Genomic DNA, 26,112 nt, shown 5'->3' with positions numbered 1-26,112 from the left:
CTCAGAAACAGCGTGGTGAAATAAGTTCTAATAATTCGCCTAAAAAGGAAAATGTCTGCCTTCATAAGTTTTATGAAAAAAAAAGTATCTGATTTCTACGTTCAAAATGAGGCCTTCAATTTCAGGCCGTGACAAATATTTATAAAGGCATTTTCCGTATTGGTTTTGCGTGATATGGGCACATTTATTATTTATACATACAACGTCTTTGTAGAGGCGATTGGTTTTTTTCTATTAGGGAATATGAGCATGAGGATATGGTCGCTTTTGGTGCCAGGTAGAACGGTCACAATGCACAAAAAGTCAGCCTTTTTTTATTTCACTTTACGTATTGACCTTTTTGTAAAATCTATCGATGTCTGATATTTTATAATGTTTGAAGGAACCGTGACGTTAATAAAGGAATAAATGAAGCAAATGAGAGTTTCGTAATTTTCTCCTGTACTTTTACTTCACGTAGCCAACGTAAGGGCGAAATCATAATGGCAACAAACATCGCTGATATGTATTTGAATTCTAAATAATCATCTTTAACATAAACCGTCCTTCCATAGTCCTAAGTCTTGTCATATTTTTTCATATTTTTAATTTAAATTTTTGTTTGTTACTTTGTTTAGATCAAATCTTAATATTAGCCAGTTCTTCTTAGACTACGGATTGAAGTTATTCACGTCGGCTCAATTTCGCTGTCAATTTTTTTTTTTCATGTTAAGCACGATTTGATTGTACACCTGGATTGGCTACAGACAAGGGAACTCCTCACAGCATAAAGATGATATTTTTTAATTATCACGACTTTTTGAACGTTTTTTTTTTCTATTAATTTAATATCATGTAAATATTATAAATTTATTAATCAAATGTAATACAACGCAAAATGTGTTGTAAATTACTGTAAAGTTTATTCAAGGGGCGTAGAATTAGGCCGTTACTACTATTTCTGTCCGTCAAAATGTCATGCGACGGTTGCGCAAACGCATGTCGCTTACGACACTATGAAAGTGGGACTCGTTACAAAAATTAAGATTAATTAGTGAGATGCAATCTTATCTTTAAACAATTGTCTTGTATGAATCTGTTATAATCAAAAAGGTTTAGTAACAATGAAAATAAGAATTATATATGAGCAGGATTCCTGCGAAAGTTATGTAACTTTTATATTTTATGTTTGTTATTTATAATAAATGAAAAATTAAATGATTCGTATTTTTTTTTATTAGTTTTTAAACATGCTTATTCATATAAAAGAAAGCCTTGAGTCCATGTAAACTAAGGAACGAACGTCCATATGTAATTTCATCTACTACGTAATCACTTATAAAATGATGTTTATAAGGTTAAAACTGATTTACTCTTTTATTTAATAACTACAGATTATTAAATTAATCGTTATATAAAGAACATTACGTATTAAATTAGTGGCACATGATATAAAAAAATCGCTTCAAATAACAAAAAGACGGAGATTTCTAATCGGTTCAAATTTAGACCGACTTGAGATAAGATCAGATCGACCGCGTTACGAGATAACTTCGTTTGTTCTAGACAAAGTGTACCCGACGGTCTAGACTCGAACGATCTCTGGTCGAGATGGGATATTAAACTAAGTTTAGTCGTACCCGTATAGAAAGTGTTCCACTGATCTTTCGCTTTTAATACGATTTGTTATCTTGACTAAAGGCTTTTGGACATTAAGTTTTTGTATGAGTACTCTTTTCCCTATTATTTACTTTATTTCTATATCGGGGAATAATATCTTATAATAATGTTATAATGATAGGCCTTGGTGTTAGCCTGTCTGGGGAGGTACCACTTACTTATCAAAAATTCTACCGCCAAATAGCAATACTTGGTATTGTTGTGTTCCATATTAAAGGGGGTTTGAGCCAGAGTTAGCTCAGTTCCCAAAATTGGTGGCGCATTTGTGATGTAAGGGATGGTTAATATCGCTTACTGCGACAATGTCTATGAGCGGTGGTGAACACTCACTATTAACACATTTGCCTTGCCACTTATAACATCAAAAATATTTGAATATACATACATACTTATAATTTCCAATCAAAGTACTGAATATATTATAATTATAAATTTAGAAAAAAGAAACAATTAAGAAACACAAACCTCTTTCTTTGAATTAATTAATTAATTTCCTATAAATTGTTTAACTCACATAATTCCCGTTATAATACTTTAATAGATGCAGGGCAGTCAAATATTTACCTGTAACAAAAATAAATATAAATTAAAAAAAAAAAACAAAAACAGTTGCGGTTTTGTTACCATTGAATTTAGTCTATTTCAATTTAAAAACGTGCGTAGATACGATATCAAATTACATTCTGACGAACGTCCCGCCAAGGTTTCTATAATTATTATTAATAAAATAAATAATACTTCGAGACGCGTGGTTCAGATTTAAAATTCAGATAAAAATAATCTCAATGTAATTTGCAACATAATATCACCTAAGGTTAAATTAATTATGGATTTGGTTTGTATTAGTAATGTCGAGCGCAAGAGCTTCGAAACGAAAACGAAACTCGTAAACGCATGTACCGATTTAGTGTTTTTTTTTAATCTTAGTTATATTTAGCTATGAATCGGTTCAGACGTTTCAAGATCATCAACAGTGGGCCAACATTACCAAACTTCGACTGTTTCTCACAAAAAATTGCAGCAAACACAGAGTAAATTGAAGCCGTGTATATTTTTATTACCGAGTTTTACTTGGAGTTCATAACAATTATTTTTTTTCAATAGATTTCGAAGAGAACTATAATTACTTTGGTAGTCGGATTTATGAATAGCTTAACAAAAACCTACACGTGACTAAATCATACATATAAGTTAATAACAAAAAGTCAAGGAGGTATTTTTTTTTATAAATAAATAGGTAAAAATGTCATCGTAGTTATGTCCGTACATACATACATACACAGTGAATGCAAAATTAACTTCAGAATTCTGTTACATTTCGAGGACTGAAGGACGAGGGTTTATCCAAATTATATATAAGTTGGTAAGACAATCCAGAAGGTAAAATAATATAGCTGAATTTAATCGTAATGAGTAATTTTATTACGTTTTAACTTTGCCATATTCAATATATGGTATAGATTCAATTCGTTTCTTAAAAATATATTTACAAATAAGGCATAAAGGATAAAAGCGTGGAGCTCATTATTGTAAACTTTCTGGTAGTATCTTTATCTTTACATAGTATAAAACAAAGTCGCTTTCTCTGTCCCTATGTCCCTTTGTACGCTTAAATCTTTAAAACTACGCAATGGATTTTGATGCAGTTTTTTTTAATAGATAGAGTGATTCGAGAGGAAGGTTTTTGTATATAATACATAGACAATATAGTTAAGTAACACTGATAATTTTAAAAGTTTCTAATGTGATGTCGTAAATTTATACATTTTTTTGCGCTTACATTGGAAACGCTGGCTGAACCCTACTAGATAGATCAAAATAATGTACTACAGAATTGTACACCTCAAAAATGTCTACAAAAAAGTCCGCGATGGTATATGTCTATCTCTTAAAGATAGCCCACAATAACATTTTTTTGTCATTTATTTTTTACCACAAATATTGGCCAATTTTCGAAGCGATTTTAACCTATACAGCATTAATCCTTATCCAATTAGTACCTTAAATAAATTGTGCACTCAATATAGATCAATATGGCCCTTTACAGCATGTAATTTAAATGAATATTTTCGAAGATATTACAGTTTTAAAACGCAGGGACATAGCGGTTTGTCTTTCCTAATGAGTGAAAACTGTGTGCGTTGTACCTGTTTGTTATCACTATATAGTATAAAACAAAATTGTTGCCGCTGACTGTCTTTTTCTGTCTATGCTTAAATCTTTAAAACTATGCAACGGATTTTGATGCGGTTTTTTTTAATAGATAGAGTGATACGAGAGGAAGGTTTTTGTATATAATACATAGACAATATAGTTAAGTAACACTGATAATTTTAAAAGTTTCTAATGTGATGTCGTAAATTTATACATTTTTTTGCGCTTACATTGGAAACGCTGGCTGAACCCTACTAGATAGATCAAAATAATGTACTACAGAATTGTACACCTCAAAAATGTCTACAAAAAAGTCCGCGATGGTATATGTCTATCTCTTAAAGATAGCCCACAATAACATTTTTTTGTCATTTATTTTTTACCACAAATATTGGCCAATTTTCGAAGCGATTTTAACCTATACAGCATTAATCCTTATCCAATTAGTACCTTAAATAAATTGTGCACTCAATATAGATCAATATGGCCCTTTACAGCATGTAATTTAAATGAATATTTTCGAAGATATTACAGTTTTAAAACGCAGGGACATAGCGGTTTGTCTTTCCTAATGAGTGAAAACTGTGTGCGTTGTACCTGTTTGTTATCACTATATAGTATAAAACAAAATTGTTGCCGCTGACTGTCTTTTTCTGTCTATGCTTAAATCTTTAAAACTATGCAACGGATTTTGATGCGGTTTTTTTTAATAGATAGAGTGATACGAGAGGAAGGTTTTTGTATATAATACATAGACAATATAGTTAAGTAACACTGATAATTTTAAAAGTTTCTAATGTGATGTCGTAAATTTATACATTTTTTTGCGCTTACATTGGAAACGCTGGCTGAACCCTACTAGATAGATCAAAATAATGTACTACAGAATTGTACACCTCAAAAATGTCTACAAAAAAGTCCGCGATGGTATATGTCTATCTCTTAAAGATAGCCCACAATAACATTTTTTTGTCATTTATTTTTTACCACAAATATTGGCCAATTTTCGAAGCGATTTTAACCTATACAGCATTAATCCTTATCCAATTAGGTACCTTAAATAAATTGTGCATTCAATATAGATCAATATGGGCCTTTACAGCATGTAATTTAAATGAATATTTTCGAAGATATTACAGTTTTAAAAATTGCGGAACGTAGCGTTTGCGGTGGTACCGGCCGGCCGGGGCGGCGGGAGCGTGCTATAGGCGCGTCGGATGCCGCGGTTCTCCCTGTAGCACTTTGAATTTAGCAGCGATCGGACGCGGTTATTATCGGAGCTCTCTAGCGATTGAAATAACAATCCATACTTCCATACTAATATTCTAAATGCGAAAGTAACTTTGTTTGTCTGACTGTCTGTCTCGCTTTCACGCCAAAACTACTGGACCGATTTAAATGAAATTTGGTACACAAATAGTCTAGAGCCTGAGAAAGGACATAGGCTTTTTATTTGGAAAAAGTGCTGTGAAGGGTTGAAAAGGGGGATGAAAGGTTGTAAGTTGTTGAAAGTATTGTCATGTTTAGAATTTTTAGAACTAGAAGCATAAAACTTATATTTTAGGCTGTACACTTATAAAATAACATAATATCATGACACCCACTCGGGAGCGAATTTTGGATATTCTACCCCTAAATGGGTGAAATAGGGGTTGAACGTTCGTATGGATTTCTTTAAGTTAGAAACATGAAACTTTATTTTTGGGATACTGATTAAAAAGGAGTAGATACTTATTTAAGTGTTTCTGCATATTCTACCCCTACGGGGGTGATATAAGGGTTGAAAGTTTGTATAGAAGTCCGTCATTTTTAAGATAGAAACATGAAACTTTATTTTTGGGATACTGAATAAAAATGAGTAGATACGTATTTAAGTGTTTCTAGATAATCTAACATTAAGGGGGTAAAATAAGGGTTGTAAGTTTTTATGGAAGTCGTCATTTTTTAAGCTAAACATATGAAACTTTATTTTTGGGATACTGATTAAAAATGATTATATACGTATTTAAGTGTTTCTAGATATTCTACCTCTAAGGGGTTTAATAGGGGTAGGACATTTTTTATATAGGTTAGTCTGGAAATCCGTCATTTTTTAAGTTAGAAGCATGAAACTTTATTTTTGGGATACCGATTAAAAATGAGTAGATACATATTTAAGCGTTTCTTAATATTTTACGCCTAAAGGGAAAAAGTAGGGGTTGACATTTCGTATACAGGTGTTAGTCTGGAAGTCCGTCATTTTTAAGTTAGAAGCATGAAATTTTATTTTCGGGCTACCGATTAAAATGAGTTGATACGTATTTAAGCGTTTCTGGATATTTTACGCCAAAGTGGAGAAATAGAGTTTGACATTTCGTATATAGGATAGTTTGGAAGACCGTCATTTTTGAAGTTAGAAGCATGAAACTTTATTTTTGAGCTACTGACTAACAATGAACAGATACGTATTTAAGCGTTTCTTGATATTTTAGACCTAAAGGGTAAAATAGTTGTTAACATTTCGTATTCAGGTTAGTCTGGAAGTCTATCATTTTGAAGTTAGAAGGTCGAAATTTTATTTTTGGGCTACCGATTAAATATGAGTTGATTCGCATTCTAAGGGTTGAAATTCATACCAATGTGGTATTCAAAGAGGTATTACATTAACGTAACATTTTAAATTAATTTGTAAATATATTCATATTCTACGCGAGCAAAGCCGCGGGTAAAAGCTAGTATATTACATAACTTTAATTGTATTTAACACTGAAATAACTTTGTACTTCAAATGGCGGAAAACAGCAACTATTGAATTTCTTGTCGGCTCTTCTCGGTAGAATACACATTCCGAACCGCTGGTTGCTCTTCGTTTAACACAGTTCTGTGGAATTACGACTCGAGAGCGCCTGCATGAGTAAAGTATATTTAGATTTTGTAATATATTTTTTTAACAATAGTTGGCCTTAGTCATCAATTGTTCTACAGATCGGCAATACTTAGGAAAATATGTTGTGTTTAGAATTGAATAATAGTGTACCAGTATGAAACAAAAGAGAGAAATTCCCTTAGCTCCCATGGTTGGTAGCGCATTAATGGTAAAGTCTATTAGCGGTGGTGACCACTAATTTCACACCTTCCTATTACAAATACATAAAAAGAGCTGTCGTGATACACCTAGTTGAAACGAAGTTTCTTTCGCTGTAATAATAATAAATAAACACAATTATATACATTATACAGAATAATTAAATGACAAGATTTTTTTTATTTTTAATAATCTCGTGTGAATTAAAGAAATTACAAAAAGTACAAATAAACAGAAAGAGAGAGAGGGAGAGGTCATCTGGAGGAGTATAGCTCTTTTTCCTCACGTGATAATTTTTACCATTTCACTGTATGTAAGCGTAGAAGAACTTCGTTCCAAGATCAAAACAAGTTAGATTAAAAATACAAATTAGTTAACAACTATATTAGAGATAGCATTGGTAGATTGGTGGCTGAAGCAAACGCAGCCGATATAGGAAACCGTGCGGAACGAACTAAAGGACAGACATCGATTAAATAACGGTTAACTTTTCCTAAATACATGTTAAACAATTTAGAAATCTTGAAAAACTTCTTGCGTTGCGTAATTCGGAATTCACCTTTCTACATTACAGTTTAAAAAGGTAAGCTAATTTCTTGCTTATTCTTAAATACCTATGTACAAATGTACGCGTACATACTATTGTCAAAAGATAATTGAACATTTTACTTGCAATTAAAATATTTCCAAATAATATTTTTTAATTCATTGGAAAGTAAATTACGTCCCAGACATTAATTACTTAGTTTTTTTTTTCTTTGCCATAGGACATCCGCTGTCGATTACATAATACGTATTTAAAAGATCTTTACGTCGATTTAAAAAAAGAGATTTCGTTAAAGCTCAATATAAACGTAATACTATAAGTTTCACTTTTGTAACTATAAAATATTTAATTGAAACCATAAAAAATAAAACACCAATGTAACCAGTTCTAACCAGTTTTTCTCGGACAAATCCAGTTTAAACCAATGTTAACTCCACTTTTGATATACACTCGTATGTTAAAGTAACGTAACAGCTTGTAAAGGCAATGGGAACTACAGCGTCCTCTCCTTTTGAAGAGTTAGTTTGGAGATTATTCCACAACACTGCACCAATGCGGGTTGGTACATACACATATGACATGTTCTCATCTGACAGCTATACATACTTGTGTATGTATATATATAGAATGCATAATTAAACAGAAATTCAGAAGACTCGGATAATATTTAAGATCACGTTTTAAACTAAACCAGCTCGGCTCTTATCTGAAGCAATATATATAACGTAAGCTATTTCTATCCTCTTCACGCTAGCGTTATAAAGTCGTATCTACACTTGCGAGTACAAAAGATCGCTATATTCGGATACGCGGAGCTCTCCGTAAACAAACAATCGATCAACGTCTGATTGATACCGACCGGGCTATGGAGGGACATGATATCCGTTTCCGATCACATATGACGCATGTGTATTAATATCGTTGTTACGTTTCTTGTAAATCTATGAAAAACTAGTTAAACCTGTGGGTTTACTTGCACAAAATTTGTAAAACTTAACCAATAGCACACAAACCGTCACGTCCTTTCCCACGACTAAAACTCGGTTCATTGGTAAGCGTGAAGAGGTAACAGACATAATTCCTTTGACATATATGTATAATTTTAGTATGGATATTTTATTTTACCAAATATATAAGTATACAAGTTTTCTTGGCAGTTCTTATCAGTATAATCAACATTCCAAGCCGGTGGTGCGTTTAGATTCAAAAGTTATTGCAACATTCTCATTTCGAAACTTATTTAAATTTAGATTCTATTTGATTGTTTTTTTAACTATTATTGAACTAGAGTTTTGAAAATACAGACTAATAAAATACAGATTTAATAATAATGTTTAAATAAAATTTAGTAACAACCTGCAAATGTCGAGGAGGTTTGGACCACCTTCCTTATTCCACCACGCTGATCCAATGCTTAATAATTGTGTTTATTGGTTTAGCTGTATATTTAATTTTATTATTATGTCCATACATACATTTTTGAAGTCGACTAGAAACTCCTCAACTAATTTGTTCTATATACAATTTGCTTTCAAGATATTTTTTTATTTATATTTCTTTATAACAATAATATTTAAATACTCAGTGGTATAAAAACTACACATTTTTTTTCTACTGATTGACTATTTTTTTTACAAATCGAATTGCGATTGTCTCGGTAAAAAAATTAAAATGCAAATTTTATCATTTTCTAGAATATATGCTTCAATGCATATAAATAATGTCAGTTAGACATAAATCGTCCAAACAAAAGCGATTTAAATATAACGATTCCGGCAATTGTTTTCAACCGGACGGAACAATGGAAGGAAAAAGCTCTTATGTATATAAACATTTAACAGACTTTCTTTGTAAATAGACTGATTTCCAACAGTTAAAAGAGATTTTTTTTATATTCATTTCGTAATTATTTTTAAAATAATCTAAGTAAAGCTTTTGACAGTACACGTAATGGTTTACCTGGATAGTAACAGTCTGTATATGTCTCACTGCTGGACTAAGACCTCCTCTCCTTTTTGAGGAGAAGGTTTGGAGCTTGCCCCACCAGTTTTGGTGAATACACATCTGGCAGAATTTCATAGAAATTAGTCACAAGCAAGTTTCCTCACGTTGTTTTCCTTCGCCGCCGAGGACGAGATGAATTATAAACACAAATTCACCTGAAAATTCAGTGATGTAACCATCTGTGAAGATGCACGTCTTCTAGCCACTGGGTGATCTCGGCTCATATCATATCAACGTTGATGGATACTCTTTACATGGATACGTATGTATAAGAGCTTTGAGACAATTTAAAAAAATAGAGTATCAGCCAATTATACGTCATAAACATGCAGCCTCCATCACGATGATAAAACTTCACTACCGAAACTAAAACAAAAAACACGCCAAATCAGACAATGGATTTAAAACCGCTATCTGTCATCATCCACGAACTCTAACCACTTTGCTAATACAAATAAAATCATAAATGCCATATAATTTTAAACGTCAGTCGTAAGCGAGGTTAGTACAGCCATATTACGGTCAAATAAATAAAGGCAAGCGCAATCATATCGAGACGTACGAACAATGAAATGGCCCTTAAGATCTACTATTTAAAGACGAGATTTCTTAGATGAATAAATTAATGATACTTTATGAATACAGGCTGATGTGAAGTGACAGATAGCAACAATCAATTGGTGGGAGCACCATTTGACCGTTTCTGTGAAGAGCTCAGAGAACACGGATTTAACTAGAATGGCAACGAACTTATTATATAGAATTTATTAAGGTTATGAAATTAATTGATTTGAGTTACGTGATTTAATATGCGTGTGTATGGATTGAACTATTTGAGTTATAAAAGAAAAAAATAATATACCAAATCGCAATGGAGTAGTTTTGACATGAACGTCTATGTTACACAAAGACAATATCTAAACTAATATTATAAATGTGAAAGTAGCTCTGTCTGTCTGTCCGTCCGTCTATCTGTTGCTGTGTCACAACCAAACCACTGGATCGAATTCGATGAAATCTGGTATGATGCTATTTTTTATGCCTACCATCGCTGTTGGTTATCCCAACTGAAACTGCGAGCGACAACTACTATTTTATAAACATACTAGCTTTTGCGGTTCTATCCGCAGTAATCGTAGCGTTATCTTGTATATTCTAAAATCATTCTCAAAAAATATACTATGTCACGCAAAACGATTTATTCACGTAGCGTATAATTGTTATTTAACTTATTTTTAAAATCGCAAAATTCTTTATATACTCACAACTGGAGATACAAATAACTAGATATCACTAACACAATCTATATTAATAATATAAAGATGAAAAGATTTGTTTATTTGACATCGATAAATTCTTAAACTACTGAACAAATTGTAATAAATCTTTGACCATTACAAAACTACTTTATTCAGATTTATATAAGGCTATATTTTACTTCAGTAATAATAAAACTTATTGAAATTAATCCAATGCAGGCGAAGCCACACAGCTAGTAATATATAATTTTAACACAAATGTGCACCTGCCACTTCTAAAACACTTCTCCGTCCGAGGTTCAACTGGTAACGTAAAACGAACAATACGATGTTCTATAAATACCTTAATGTATTCGAAAAACGTGAGCGAACATATTTTATATTAACATAAAGTGTACGTTATATCTTCTCTCGAGATATTCTTGATGTACATTAAATTCTAAGGCTTGAGAATATTTGATGGGATACGGTTATATAATAAAAAAAATGTAATGTAATGTAATCCAATTCATTATTTACAGAAACAAATCTACGCCTTATTTATTTGAAAAAAAAAAGAATAATAATATGAAGTGGTAAATTTAAAAATTAAATTGTAATTTTATTGCCTCAACTGATTAAACCGAAATTTTGTACACACTAAGGTACAAAATAATTTATTATAATTAAAAATTTGTTCTTATTTTTTTTTAAACGTACCTTTTCAACCTTTTTGAATTAACGGTATTCTCTCACGATTTCTTGGTGCAAATACTTGATTAAAAAATAATTAGAATTTAACCTATAACATTTAATTTAAAATAAGAATACGCTATGGATTTTTTGCGTTCGTCTCAATTTTTTTTGTGGCAAGACAATGTATAAATAATTATATTTCTGGTTAGATTTCATTAGGGTTACGGATCGTGACTACATTCGTGACTGAACGGATGAAATAAACGTTATGCCCATTAAAATAGTGGTTTTCAATTATTCAGCCTTGGATGCAATTTTAATCTATTATTCTTTAATAATACCTATAAATATATACAATTCAAACCGTTTTTATTTATTTGTTTTCAAAAACTGTTTAAAGTCCATTTGAAAAAGTGGTATATTGTTGTGGCCATGAGCATTTGCACGGTTAGAAATATTAACTAGCTCCTGCGTACGGTTTAACACGCGTTAAAAACAAGAGTAGGAACGCGGAGTTTAACTATTATTTTTAAAACGATACTAGCCAACTGTCCAATACAAGGTACGCAAACAAACTTTTCTCTTACTTTAAAATCGGATGCAAATCCTAGTAGGATCAACGGCTTTATGTGGTAGCAGAGACCCGGCTAAAAACTTCAAACTTCCTTACTTCGGGCTACTGCTGAGAATTTCTCGTTAAAAAAACTCAATATATTTTATTGGCCTTATGGGGAAGCCATTCGACCAACGAAGCATTCAAGGAATAATGAAACAATAATATCATCAGAGACCTGAGACATATAGAGACCAGCTTCCACAAAATCTTAAACATCAGTAAGCATTAATACCAACAAAGCCGTTTATTTAAGAAGTTACCAAAATGTATCTTGATAATGCAAGAAAGTGAGACTTTAGCCCAACAGCGGTACATTTACGAACTGTTACCATTCAATATCGCAGCTAAGATTAAAAATTTCTGATATTGTCGCCGAATGAAATTAAAACAATGTTGAAGCCATTATTTTCGTAACCTTTAAATGCTAATCACAACAACATGTTGCATCTATTGTTGTTAAATAATTTCGTACAATATTCACCGGTGTCAAGGTTTCATATTGTAATTATTATTGCCTTCGCATGTCTAGTGCTCATGATCGTGTTAATATGTGGCATGGCGCTTGTTCCTGTTTGCAATCCTCAACAAAACCTTCCACAAATAATAGTATATTTTTTAGTTCAATGATTGATTGGAAACTATTTCAATTAGAACGCTTGCATCTTAATCGATGGTTGCGGGTTCAAGGTACCATTGAATTCTCATGTGCTTAATTTGTGTTTAAAATTCATCACGTGCTCGGCGGTGAAGGAAAACAACGTGAGAAAACCTGCATACGTCTAATTTCAATAAAATTCTGCCACATGTGTATCCATTAACCCGCATCGGAGCAGCATGGTAAAATTAGAATCAAACGTTATCCTCTATGGGACAGGATACCTTTGTCCAGAAGAAAGAGATTTACAGGCTGTTACTTTACATCCAATAACGATCAAACAAAGATAAAACCAAAATCCAGCATATTCAAATAAAATATATATAAATCAAAGAGTTGAATACGAGGTAAAAAAAAAAAACGACGTATGATCCAAAAAAAAACTAGTACGCGTCGAATTGTGAACGAGATCAGGCCAATTAACGGATTCTCCTTCGTATGTGCTTTGTATGATTGAGATACATCGATACAATACGCCTACAATACGATGTAACCGGGTCGAGTAAACGGGCTAAAAAACTTAGAATTATTATTATTAATAGAGATGCTTTATAATGCCTTCTTAACTGGGTTAAATAATACTAATTGATATATGATATTAAAGTTTATGTTTCATTAATATCATCTTTATTTCGTAGTGCTAAACTATGTATCACATACATATAATAAAATTGGAGTGTACATATGATTGTAATATTAATATAACCGCTTTTTATATACATATGTATGTATACACGGTACATATATCATAAATAATCTTTTTTCGAATTTTGTCTGTCTGATTGTTTGTTCCGGTTAATAAAACGGCTGGACTGATTTTGACGGGATTTTCACTGGCAGATAGCTGATGTAATAAGGAGTAACTTAGGCTACAACAATAACTTTTTTGTTCAATTCAAACGCACAAGAAGTCGCGGGCACAGCTAGTCGTTAATAAAACTGAACAGGGTAATTTCAATTTTTTTATTTCTGGAGCTGTGTTACAAGATGGAGTAAAAATAACTTAAAGTTATCTTCAAGACCCAACATATTTCTATCTTCAACTAACTTACTAGTACCTGTTTTTAATAGCTGTTTTTTAACAAGTACACGCTTATTCGTACACGAAATTCGAGGAAAGCATACATGAGTTTGCGAGTTTCTAACATTTTTTTCTACACTTGTTTTTTTTTTATATACAACTCATCAGTAATCTCATTATAAAAGCTCATCAGTACAAGAAATGAAGAGAAAATCGTTTGACAAACAATAAAAGGTACTGAGGTGTTTTGTCGTTGCCATTTTTACATATAGATTTCAACATTTGATATTTGACATCTTGAAAAACTATATCCTAGTATTATTTCACATAAATAAAAGCCTATTTTTTATTAATTTTGCTATCAACCTCAAAATTGCTATAATTTTCACTTGTTGCTTCATAATTTTTTCTTTGTACTAATTATTTTAGAAGTTCGGTTATTAACGACAAAAAAATACGTTCTCTTTCTATACCTGTAATTTCTCAAGAGTCTCGATTCCTTTTGATTTAACTTGAAACAAAGGGAGCCCTGAAAACAACTATCTCTACTATAAATCTTAGTGGTTTCTTGAAATAATGTCATCGGTGACGATAATGCGAAGTGACCTACAAAGCAAGCGAAATGGAACGTATCGGATACAAATAACGCAATGTACACCATTAAGTAAGGTTAAGGTATGCAAAAATATATAATTTTTTATCTTTTCAATTACGAACAAGTGACACAGTTTTCAACTCCAAAAGAGATTTTTTAGACAACTTACGTAATATTAAAAGGTCACAAAAAGTTTTTTTGGGTATTAAAAATTTATATTTTTCAATTCATTTAATAAAAAAAAACAAACATGTTCGTGATGAATCTCCATTACAATTCCCGAATTCATTCAAGTAAAATAATTCTTAATTTTTTTTTTTCTTAATTTAATGATCTAAATTTAAACGTTATAACTTGTTTTTTGTATTTACTTAAGGTTTATGTATTATATGACTTCGATAGTTTGTGGTATTCTTACTTTGTACCACCCAATCATCTGATATTTTACCGCCAAACAATTGTACGAAATATTTGGTATTTTCACAGGCAAAAGGTACGTTAATATCTTAGCCCGATCACTTGGTCGATCAATCGGTACACATATTATGAAAAATTTTCTATCCCAATTTGGTGAAAAAAATTAAACAGGATAAAAAAATAAAAATAGATTCAAGTCGTATGTCAATCAACCGTGTGGCACAGGTCGTGTGGGTTTGACATTAACCCACTTTCAAAAACACGTGGGAAGCAATTTTAAAGATATGATTAGAAAAAAAAACGCCAACGTTTGTTTGCACTACGTATACGCAACGATACAACGGTTAAGAATAAGTACGGCATTGAATTAACTAAACGCGATTGACGGTGACTAATAACAGTAATTTTACGCGTGGGTGGGAAATGCAGTGTGCAGATGTCCTAAATTCTTGACTAGATTGACACAGATTTAGCAGTGTATGGCTGATGTATTGCGATTCACGAAGTCAAAATTTTAGAACAATTTAAAATACCATTAAAGCTGTAGCTAACTTTACCTATTTATAAATATTCGGAGCTCTAAAAACATGAAGACCAAATATACTATGGAAACAACAGAAAAGTACATCAATGTCGTAAGAAATTTACAGCAATATAAAAGACTACAGTTCCTTACTGCAGAGTTGAAAGTAATAATTCACTATCTTAGATAGCGTATAGAGAACTAAGATAATGTTTACTTATAGAATTACGTGTAGCGGTAAAAGCATCAATAATGGACGCCTCTACTATTTTCATTCATCAATCAGACAGATCAAAAGAAACTTACGGTAACTAAACATTCAAAGTAGGTAAAATTAACCGACCTGAATTTTCAGTGAAAACAACATCGATGGCATTAAAACATTTAATGAATTCAACTAGCTCTAACATTCTTCGTGTCATGAAAGACCAAGCTTCAAAGAGACCGATATTTTCACCTTTATGCTATTGTAGTAAAGTATATATTAGCGCATCACTTATTGTCGCGTGCAAACATACAACCAATGCGATACGTATATCCTCACAAATTTGAGTTGATTACGTAAAGGCGACTAAAAAGCATGATTCGTTTGAAATCACTCTTTCGAATTGATTTTTAGATTATTTTTGAAAAATAACAGCTGGTTGTTGTCTGAAACTGATAAAAAAGCATATAAATAAAAATAAAATGTTGATAAATAACATTTTTTTTAAAATTGTTATCAATACCTATTCTTATCAATATTTTTACGTATAAACTAAATAATAAATAAGTAATTTATTATTTTTATCTCGAATCACGGATGTTCTAGTTTTTAAAAATACTCAAAATACCAATCGTACTGTGAATAATTTTATTTCGCAAGCTACACTTTAATAATTTCATACAATCGTGAGTAATCAAATCTCCATTCAAAGTAACGCTTCTACTGTCTAACCAACTTGATCTCTTTCATGTAATTTTGAATGAAGCGTTCAGATGACATTATAGACCTTGACGGAAGTATTTTTTATTACAAAAATAATGATGATGCAATATTACGTATACACCAACAGCCCAATGTCCCACTGTTGGGCTAAGACCAATAATGTAAGAATTTGTAATTGATTTTCCTAGCAATTTAAAAAACACAATAGATAAAAATGAAACTAAATTGATTACCCATACAAGTTACTAAACTAGCTAAGCTGAAATGGACTCTGACATAATCATTTAAGGTGATATAAAAGGGGTTTCGATCGATTTAAAGAACCACTTACAATAATTGGATCCTTCCCTACCGAAAAGTAAACTGAACGCCAAATATTTGAAGAAGGCGACGATTGCGAACTTCGCATAACGAATATAGGTTATCAAGTTTCGCTGATAAGTGTGTTTGCTATGATAACAAGCAATGCGCACAAGTTAAATAAATATATTATCTATATTAAAGGTGATCTAAATCGACTTATAATATATAGTAATTCAGTTCAATAACCTTTAAAAAGTATTACTACAGCCAAACTACATAGAAAGGCAAATGACCGTTCAAAAGTACGTTACTATTTTCGGCCCCTTTTTTATTCATAAGAGCTGAAAATTTTCTAATTAAATTAATTACTGCATAAAGCAGCCTCATTTGCTGAAACATTCAGTTTATAAGCTCAACGCTTACATAATCTAACCCGATTTCAAATTTTACATCATAATTACAACTTCATAAGGGAACGCCAGGGAATTTCTCGATGAGTTAATTAATAGCTCCTATGTACGATGTAGCTAGCTATCGAATATTCCACATAACTATGAAGTTTATGCACAATAGACTTAATGATACGCTCTTAGCTTTGAGCCGGCTCTTGTGAGCTGTTAGAATCCTCAAACCTCGCTGATTATCCTGAATAAGTGATTCACTTACAGTTGAAAAGGTTGAAATTTCTACCATGCATTCAAAATTAAATTGTACGGAATTGCTGAATACAAAATTTAGGTAATGAAGTAAAATTAGACAGATCAATAACATACCCAAAAGACAATGTAAGAAAAAGTATGATTTTTATTCTGAATTGTTAATTGAATTAGATTTTAAGAAGATCCCGAATTGTAACAATTTCTCTATGACTGCGCACAGAGGTTACCATTCTGCGTACCTGAGTTAAGTAGGTCATCGCCTGATGGGAGCGGGATCGATGAAACCACGCAATAAGATACCGTGAGGTTGTTGCACTACGCTGTTTGTTTTTAATTTACGTTCATCAGATCGTTGGCTTTTTGTACGCAGTCGAAATTTAAAAGCATTTTGATGTGGCGCCAATGTGATTCAAAATGATTGCCTACTATTGTCTGATAGTAGGACAAAGACGTTTAGTGAATTTTAAGAATAACTATCACGTTCGTCGATGCGTCACGCAGGCAATGTAATCATTGGCCGAGAACTTCTGTCTTGACATTAAAAAAGTCGAAGGCAAAGACCTTCGAGGCAAGTCGAGTACGATTGTTCGGTACTTCAAACAATACATTATTATTGTATTCGTAAAAATTCCACGTTCCATTAGAATTGTTGCCATTTCCGGATTTAAAATGATTCCTATCAACAAAATATCTTCTCTTTAAGACATTTTTTATATTCATCAATTACTTTTAATTTAGTTAAAAGTAATTTAATAAATTGTGTTTAGTAAATCATCTTATAGCTGGCTGTTACAAATTATTACAATTTAATTGTCTGATCAAAATACTTCTGCTTAGATCTATTAGGTATTATGCCTGCTTTGATAATTGCTTAGTAACAAAATCAATTTGTCCGATCATTATCCTATCAGCAACATTATGAAATTAAATTAAGTGACTAACATATTTACAATAAATTATACATTTTCATTAACTCTATGTGCTGTTTATATAAATAAAATGAGCTAATGTAATGAATAGTGAACAGCAAACAAGGCTGGTAGAGAATGGAAGATATTATTGACATAGTAAAATTGCGTAATACCAATTGTAATCAAGGTTGCTTCAACAATAATAAATTGAAATTAAAAACATCAATGTTTTATGAGCTAAAAGTTAAGAGCTCATTTAATACGATGAAATAAAATAAAAACAAATGCAATGGCCAAATAATGTTATAATCTTGAGCAACAATGTTAAATATTTAACGCGCTGACTGAGGAAATTTCAAAATAGAAAAGTAATTGAGATTTCAAAGCGTTAAAGCATAGGACTAAAACTAGTAAGCCCAAGGCGACTTCAGTGAAGTCCACTTTAAAAGTTTCCCAACTAGATGGAGCTAGTTGCGACTTCTTTAACCTAAACTCTTCGTTGCATTTGAGAGCGCATAGCAACAAAGCCTTCGGGTCTTCTGTATAAAAATATCTCAAGAGAATAACCCTTCAGTTATATTTAGATTCCAACACTTACTTTTAATAATGTTATCATATTCTAGAAAATTGATATAATGAAATAAATTGGAAAAAATGTTTAATATAAATATTCATAATTTGGTAAATATCAGTGCTTGTTTTGTGCATCAGCTAACTAATCTTAGAAAAATATACGCACTATAAAATCCATCAGTAAGTATCTTTTAGCGGGTCTATTTTCAAAGCTCGTTAGTATAATTAGGTGGCCTGTCAGACGTTGTTGCGACTCGATAGCAGCTTATACTATGACCTTATTACCGGTAAAATGCCCACGTGTCGCAGTGAACCGTTCCGATTTAAGATCAGCACATTTTACTAATACCTACACTCTGTATGTGTAAACTTGAATATTACAAGAATTTTCTTTAATATCTTGGACGTATTAACTACACCCAAAATACGTTTTATCCGAATAAAGATTTTACCAGACCCGAATAGGTCGACGACCTATAAAGAGAACCGGAAGCTTTGGTCCATCTTGAGAGAACCCCATGTCCAGCAGTGGATTGCGTTTGGCGGTTGATAATGATAAATACTTAAAAAATTGTAAATATAAAGAGATTTTATTATATTATGTTTCACATTGAATTCAGTTTAAAGGTCCTTAAATCAAAGAATACTAACGTTATAAAGTATAGATTCATTCCAGAAATTCCTAAAACATTTCGTCGTTCTTATAACTTTTCGTAGCTACCGATATTATTATAATATTAATTTCGTGTCTCTCAATATAATTGGCAAAGCTTTTGTTACAAATAGTGCACGTGCCAAACGTCATGCCTTGAAAGCAGTCTACGTTTCCACAAGGCATGTCTCACGCCGATTGTTTGTGAACAACGGTTTAATTGATAGGCTACTGACAGGTAAATCATTTACTAGACGTCTTTACTTTCAGCTCAACGATAACTTCCACCGTTCTTCTATTCAGAGATCAAAATCGAGGGTTTTTACAAGTATTTCTCATCGAATCCACAATCCACAGTATCAAATAGAATATAAACTTAACACCAGCTTAGCAGTTACTCATCAAAAAACATAAATCAACTACAACACAATATTGACAATAAAATTCTGTGTCATTGACCTGCTGATATATAGCCTGTAATACTATTTAAAGTTTAAAACAAAAAACAAAACGAATAGCTTTTGGTTTTAGGATTTTGAGATTTCAACACACCGAAGACTCGTGTTTTGCTGGGAACGAGGCATACATTTAATATTAAACCAAACAAAACGCGTGGTCTTTTTATATTTTTTGCATTTAAAAAAATGATTGAAAGCTGTTAATGTACAATCTATTTTTAATATGTAAATAAATATATTGAGAATATGCACATTTATAAACTTTATTTTTACTTATGTACCTATCTCCAATATTTACGCAACCAATAATAATCATTTTCAGATACTTCAAGTATTTTGTTAAATAATATAGAAATCGCTTTACGCCAGTCACTTAACGTTTCAGTCACGATTTGCGTAAGATGGTAAAATCGATAGAAGCCGTCGCGACCGTATGACCCAATTTATCTCACAAGGACTGCGAATGTCATCCTATCTTGAAAGCGGATTTCGGCAACGGGTCATTAGATCAAATACGATATGCGTCTCGTATTGTTGTCGTTTCGTACGCACGGACTTTTTTTATTTTACTATACCAACCCATTTCGACGTTGACTTTTCGCTTGGATATAAGTTAAGTGTGATACAGTTTCTCATTTTAAAAATAACTGTAACACACTAATTCCAGCCTATCACCTTTTTTTTTTTTATTTGTCTATCACCTTTGTCTAGTACAGCAATAAATTTTCAATTCAATTGCCGAGCTCGATGCATGAAGCTCTTTTTGTCCCATGCTTGGCATATAATGGGATTATTAAATTTTTCTGACAAGATCGTCAGCATTATTCTGTAATGCAGAAATTAACTGTTTTATATGGCTCTGTAAACATGTAAAGTCGTCCGTCCTGCACATGATTTCTTTCCGGTTGCGTTGGATTCCTTTTCAATAGGATAAGGAAATAAATATTACACCTGTGTTTGAGCACAGGTGGCAAGTTGATTATCTGCGACATTCATCTGATTCATCGAGGAGACATCTCAATAATTTATAAATTTAACGACGATCCATAACGCCAAGGAAACTATAAGCTATCATGACGTAAAGTCATATGTCATTTTGAGGTGAAAATTGGGAGCTTATCCATATTGGTAAAACAAACTATTAAAACAAATAAGTCTACTTCACAAATAATAAAGAAGTTCTCTCGGATAGTAAACTATTGATTTTCTTAAGGTAAATCTTGGTTTTGATAATTTTAAAGAATCTACTGTAACATGGGATATATTTAAATTATTTTATTTCAGACTAAAAATAATTAAACTATACATTAGTCCCAGTTTTCACAACCAATGTGACCAATGTCTAATTGCAAAGGTTAATCTCGACGGTATGAACAAAATGTACTGCTTTATACAAAATTTAACTTTATTCATAATAAAATAAAGATACAATTACCTTGATGTAAAAAAAAAGCCTAAACGCATTATATTTAAAATACATAAAATAAATATGCTTAATTAATATGGACAAATAAAATGTTAAATACATTTTACGATATACATTATTTGCGTGTGTAATCTTACTTAAAATATTCCGGTTTTTAATATGCAACCGGCACATTTCACATTAACAAGATAAAATAAGTATTTACCGCATAAACTTAATAACTACTAACGTTTAAAGTAATCTTTATTACTGTTTTCTGGACAAATGTAAATGTATGATGAGGTTACAACCCTTCGATTGGTGCTGTAGGAAATATAAATATTATACTAAATAAAAAATAGTAACTACTGAGTTTCATGCCGGTTCTTCTCGGTTCAGTTCTCGGTAGAATCTACATTCCTAACCGGTGATAGCTTTACTTAATACAGTTTGTAAAATGACGATTCAAAAGTGCTTGTAAAAGCCTACTTGAATAAAGTGTATTTTGATTTGAAATATTAACCATACCTTATATCGTAAATTCGCCACCAACTATCTCAATCTAAGATGCTATGCAAGTTGGTGAGCCAGTGTATTGGTAAATGCACTGGCTCACCAATGTTCAAACTCATTCTCTCATTTGTATCGTAAAACGAGCTTTTTTTTTATTAATTTGGCTTCCTTTAATCGAAAATCGCGTGTTCTTAATCAAACTCGATAATTAATCCAAATATATACTTTATGAGTTCAATGAGTTTTTTAACATGAGGTCATTAACCTTCATATTTTTCCTACATCGCATTATTAAGGGCAGTCAGAAATAGAATTTATCGAGCCTTCTGTATTGTTGTACTGATTTATTTTGACTATGGAGTTCCAAGCAATTTTAATTATTTTAGTTCCTTATTACTGGACGATAAAGTCTATTTCGCACACCCCATCCCGGTTGCGTCCGTTTGCTTTGTGTGACAAACCTGTTTCAGGTTAGATATATAAAGCTACCTGGTTTCGTACAAGTGTATCGGGTATTGTATACACTCCAGTCATCTTGCGTTTTTTGTTAGCAGGTCAAATTTTAGGGTCCCACTTTCTGTATGTACCTACATTTAATTTTTTTGAAGTTAATAGTGACTTTTTTTCGAAACAGAAGTTCCGTTATTGACACAATAATTTGTTCCCGGCAGTTTAATTTCATTGCGGCAATGCGGGAGCGCACACTCGAACGGTAAATATTTGACGGCAAGCGTAAATGTTTTCAAGCATCCTTCAATTGCATTCGATTGCATTACATTATTTAATTCTATAAAAAAAAAAAACAATTTGAAAATAGAGCACCTTTCATCAATAAAAGTAACGAAAGTTACTTCACTCGTAGTTACAACATTATCGTTAAGTAAATTATATTTTCTCCAACTGAGCGAAAGTTTTTCAATTGACAAACTTGACATAAAGAAAGTTGGAGACAGACACGCTCGCTAGCTTGTCATTTAGTGGTCGAATGGGATGATTGGTTCCGTTTAAAATTGCTGCGTGACTGACTGACGTCGTTGCAGCGGTAGACGTTAAGGAAAGAGCTTGGAATAGTTTTCGGTTAGGATAAAACAAACCGACACCGGCTGACGAATTCGCAACAGGCTGGATGAAAAAACATATCGGTCGCTTTGAAATTTCACAAACATTTCGCAGAAAAGTTGAAAAAACTGCGGTACGCCGTACGTCGAACTCGAGATCAACTCCCGCGACAGATAACATCGGCAATAAAACTAACATACATTGAAAATATATATATAATACCTATGTTTGGTAAGGGCCAAAAACGAATAAAAAGTAAATATTTCTTCTTACTTAAAATTTTAATTCATCTCCAATTAAATAATAATTAAAACGATATTTTCATAATATAAATATTAATTAATAACAGAATATAATGATTAAAGCTTTAAAAACCAATAATTCGAAATTATTGGCTTCGAACCGGTTCGTAAAAGAAACTACCGCTAGGTGCCGTCGTCACGAGAAAGGCTACCAACATAATAAGCAAAAAGACTATTTATTTTTATAAAAGTTACAAAATAATATTTAATTTCTTAGAGCTAATGATTCTGTTTATTAAAAAAAAACGAAACATTTCTGACCGTCTGCCATAAGTAAAAAGTTTTAACCTAATATGTAATATCATTCAGATGTTTTTTTTTCAATTTAATTGATAGAAGCTACTAACACTCTTGCCAGTTCTTCTCGAACATTTCGAAACAGTACGTTTAATGTAATCCTTTTCAAATCCAAGAGTTTGTAAGCAAGTTTATGTTGTATGATTATATTTGATCGTCTACAAAAAAATACAATATAGATAAATCTTTGAAATAAGTTGACAATCTAGCTCATTATTATAGATAATATTGATAGTACTGTCAACGTGAGATGGTGTCAATAAATTTTGCAGCAAATACATTTTTGTAACCGTATTTTCGTGATAACGTAATCAAGAAAAAAAAAAGTTTGATACAATCGGTTATAAACAAAACATTTATATAATTATCTTATCGTCGACATTTATAATCTGGCGCCTAACATCTAAGTAGGACTCACCTGAATAAACAAAAAGTACTGCACTTGTACAAATTCCTACTGTCCCTATTTGAATTGTTCAATTTATGTAATTTTGCGGAAAAGTATTACATTCAATTAAGATACACACATGTTTTTATATTCATAATAAATTATTAAACATGCTCTCAATATATTATGAATAATAATAAACCAACATTTATTTTTATTCTAGGTGATATTAACCTTCAAAGAAAGTAGAAAAAAATCGGAATATCGAGCGTGAAGCATTAATTTTAAGCCTTCAAGTTTAGTTGACGACGTAAAATTGGATTTCGACAACGATTTCACTCAGGCATCACCAAATCATCAACTTGTAGGTCATACTTCGTTCACAGACGAGTGAATGGTTGAAGGTTTATTATTCGCTCATAAATAATATAATCATTTGTTTGTAACGAATGACATTGACTTGAATATTTTTAATTGCGAATCTTCAGTCTTGTTTTGAAATCTTACGGATGCGTTCTGACGTAAATAACCGACTAAATCACAAGAGAGCATAGCGAGTTACTAAATGTATCGGGAAGCTTTAAAATAGAACTGGATGCGTGGCCGGTTCTGGGCGACTTTGTAACTCGTTCCGATAACGTTTATCATAACGTCCATGCAATGAGAAACATAATAAAAGATCGTGTATCGCAGAACGTTGCCAGACAGATTTCTCAGAGATTCGAAGTAATAAATGTTTATTTTTCATCAGGTCAGGTTAGGAGTTGTAAGAGGCGGGTGTGGCCAGCTGATCGCAAGGCACGCACTGGGGCAGCTGTTCACAACAACTGTTATCGATTTTACCCGCCCGCGGCCCATCTCGTACGTGAACAGGTGTTTAGAAATTCGGTAACCTAATAACTGTACTGTAATATAGCTGATCTGTTTCGCATAGTTTATAATTTTAGGTTAAGTTTGAGTTTAAACTGTATATTATTTATTTACCTTGATTCCAGAGCGTCCCTGTTGCTTCAGCAGTACATTTTCAGGTTTCATGTCGCAATGAATGATCCGGTTCTTGTTAAGTGCGTGTAGGCACTGGAGCAGGCTATGCGAGAACTTGCGTACCAGCTGCAAGGAGAACCCGTGGAACTTATTCTTCTTTATCAGCTCGTAAAGGTTGATAGAAAGAAGTTCGAAGGTGATGCATGTGTGATTCCTGAACGTGAAGGAATCGAACATGTGGATCACGTTCATCGTGTTGTCCTGGTCTTGTTCGCGGAGGTGTTCAAGTATGCGAATCTCCTCCTGCGCCTGACGATGGAAACGCTTTTCGTTCCGTACCATCTTCAGGGCGACATTCTCGCGCTTTTTATGGTCGTAGGCTTTTACCACTTGGCCAAAACTGCCCTTTCCTATAACCTTGAGTACCTCGTATCGGTACGCTATGTGGTCGTGTGGTATGTGAATGTAGGAACCCTGCTCGTTGTCATACTCGCAATTGTTCGGAAAACCAACGAGACCGGGACGTTTCTTAGCATTCGCGCCTATGAAGTACACTTGGGGGTAGTTTAATATCTCACGATGTTCATATGGGGTAAGTTTGTTCATATAGAGCTTCATGACCTGCTCAGGGCTGGCGGCCGCAGCCGGTGGGCGCTTGTCAGGCGGCTGCGCGTTGGCCGCCGGTGGAGCGGGTGGACCGGGCTCCAGCGGCGGCAGCGCCCCGTCCCGGAGCAACGCGCGCCCGAACGCGTGCGCGCTCCCTAGAGGCATGTCGCCGGTCATGGCCGAACGGCCGCCGCCACCTCCGCGCACCTCGCTCGCCGTGGCCGAACCGACCCACGCTCGCTCGTACACACCACTGCACCTCACTGCACTTGCACTGTTAGACGGAGCCACCCTGGGGCACTGCACGACATTTCACATAGACCGCGACGAGTGAAAACCACGCTTCCACTTATGCGGACACATTCCGTCTCGGACACGATGCGATAGAACCGTCACAGATGATACCGTGCGACGCGAACGTGAAACGCAAACAAAGACCCCCTTCCTTGCGGGTCGACCCGACGACAGAACCAGAGAGAAAATAGAAACTGGTCGCCAAAGTCATTGAACCGTTCGACTGCGAAGAACACACGAGTGCGAGTGAGAAGGGATACGTTTCTTTGATTTTAATGTCTGTTCCTAGAGGGCGCTGTATGTTTTATCATTTGAAATGTGAATCATTGTGAAAGACCCAATAAAATTGTTAAGAAAATAGTCAGTGTTGCTATCTTTTTTTTTTTTATTGTAAATAAAGTATTTATTTACATAAGAATAACTAATATGAAGGCCTTAACTATCAACAAATAAAAATAGAGGAAACTGATAATATTCGACATTTGTACAGTAACAAATAAGACAATAATGTTAAGAATGGTGCATAAATATTAATAGCAATATTAGCTTAATTTAAGTTTTGTTTTTACTTTTATTTCATAAATTCGTAAA

The 26,112-nt window shown here is 32.8% G+C and overlaps 1 protein-coding gene across 1 annotated transcript in view; it reads right to left on the bottom strand.

The window, feature by feature from the left end:
• Positions 1–25,778, bottom strand: part of LOC113393351 (dual specificity tyrosine-phosphorylation-regulated kinase 2) — a 158,953-nt gene extending 133,175 nt beyond the window's left edge. The window contains exon 1 of the mRNA XM_064219125.1: positions 24,622–25,778. Within this exon, the coding sequence (XP_064075195.1) occupies positions 24,622–25,404 (783 nt within the window). The 5' untranslated portion in view covers positions 25,405–25,778. The remainder of the gene's footprint in view (positions 1–24,621) is intronic.
• Positions 25,779–26,112: the final 334 nt, after the last annotated feature.

This window comes from Vanessa tameamea, chromosome 26 (assembly GCF_037043105.1).
Source record: "Vanessa tameamea isolate UH-Manoa-2023 chromosome 26, ilVanTame1 primary haplotype, whole genome shotgun sequence".
In the NCBI taxonomy this organism is placed as follows: domain Eukaryota; kingdom Metazoa; phylum Arthropoda; class Insecta; order Lepidoptera; family Nymphalidae; genus Vanessa; species Vanessa tameamea.
Note: the sequence above shows the minus strand (reverse complement) of the source record. Positions and strands in the feature narration are given on the sequence as shown.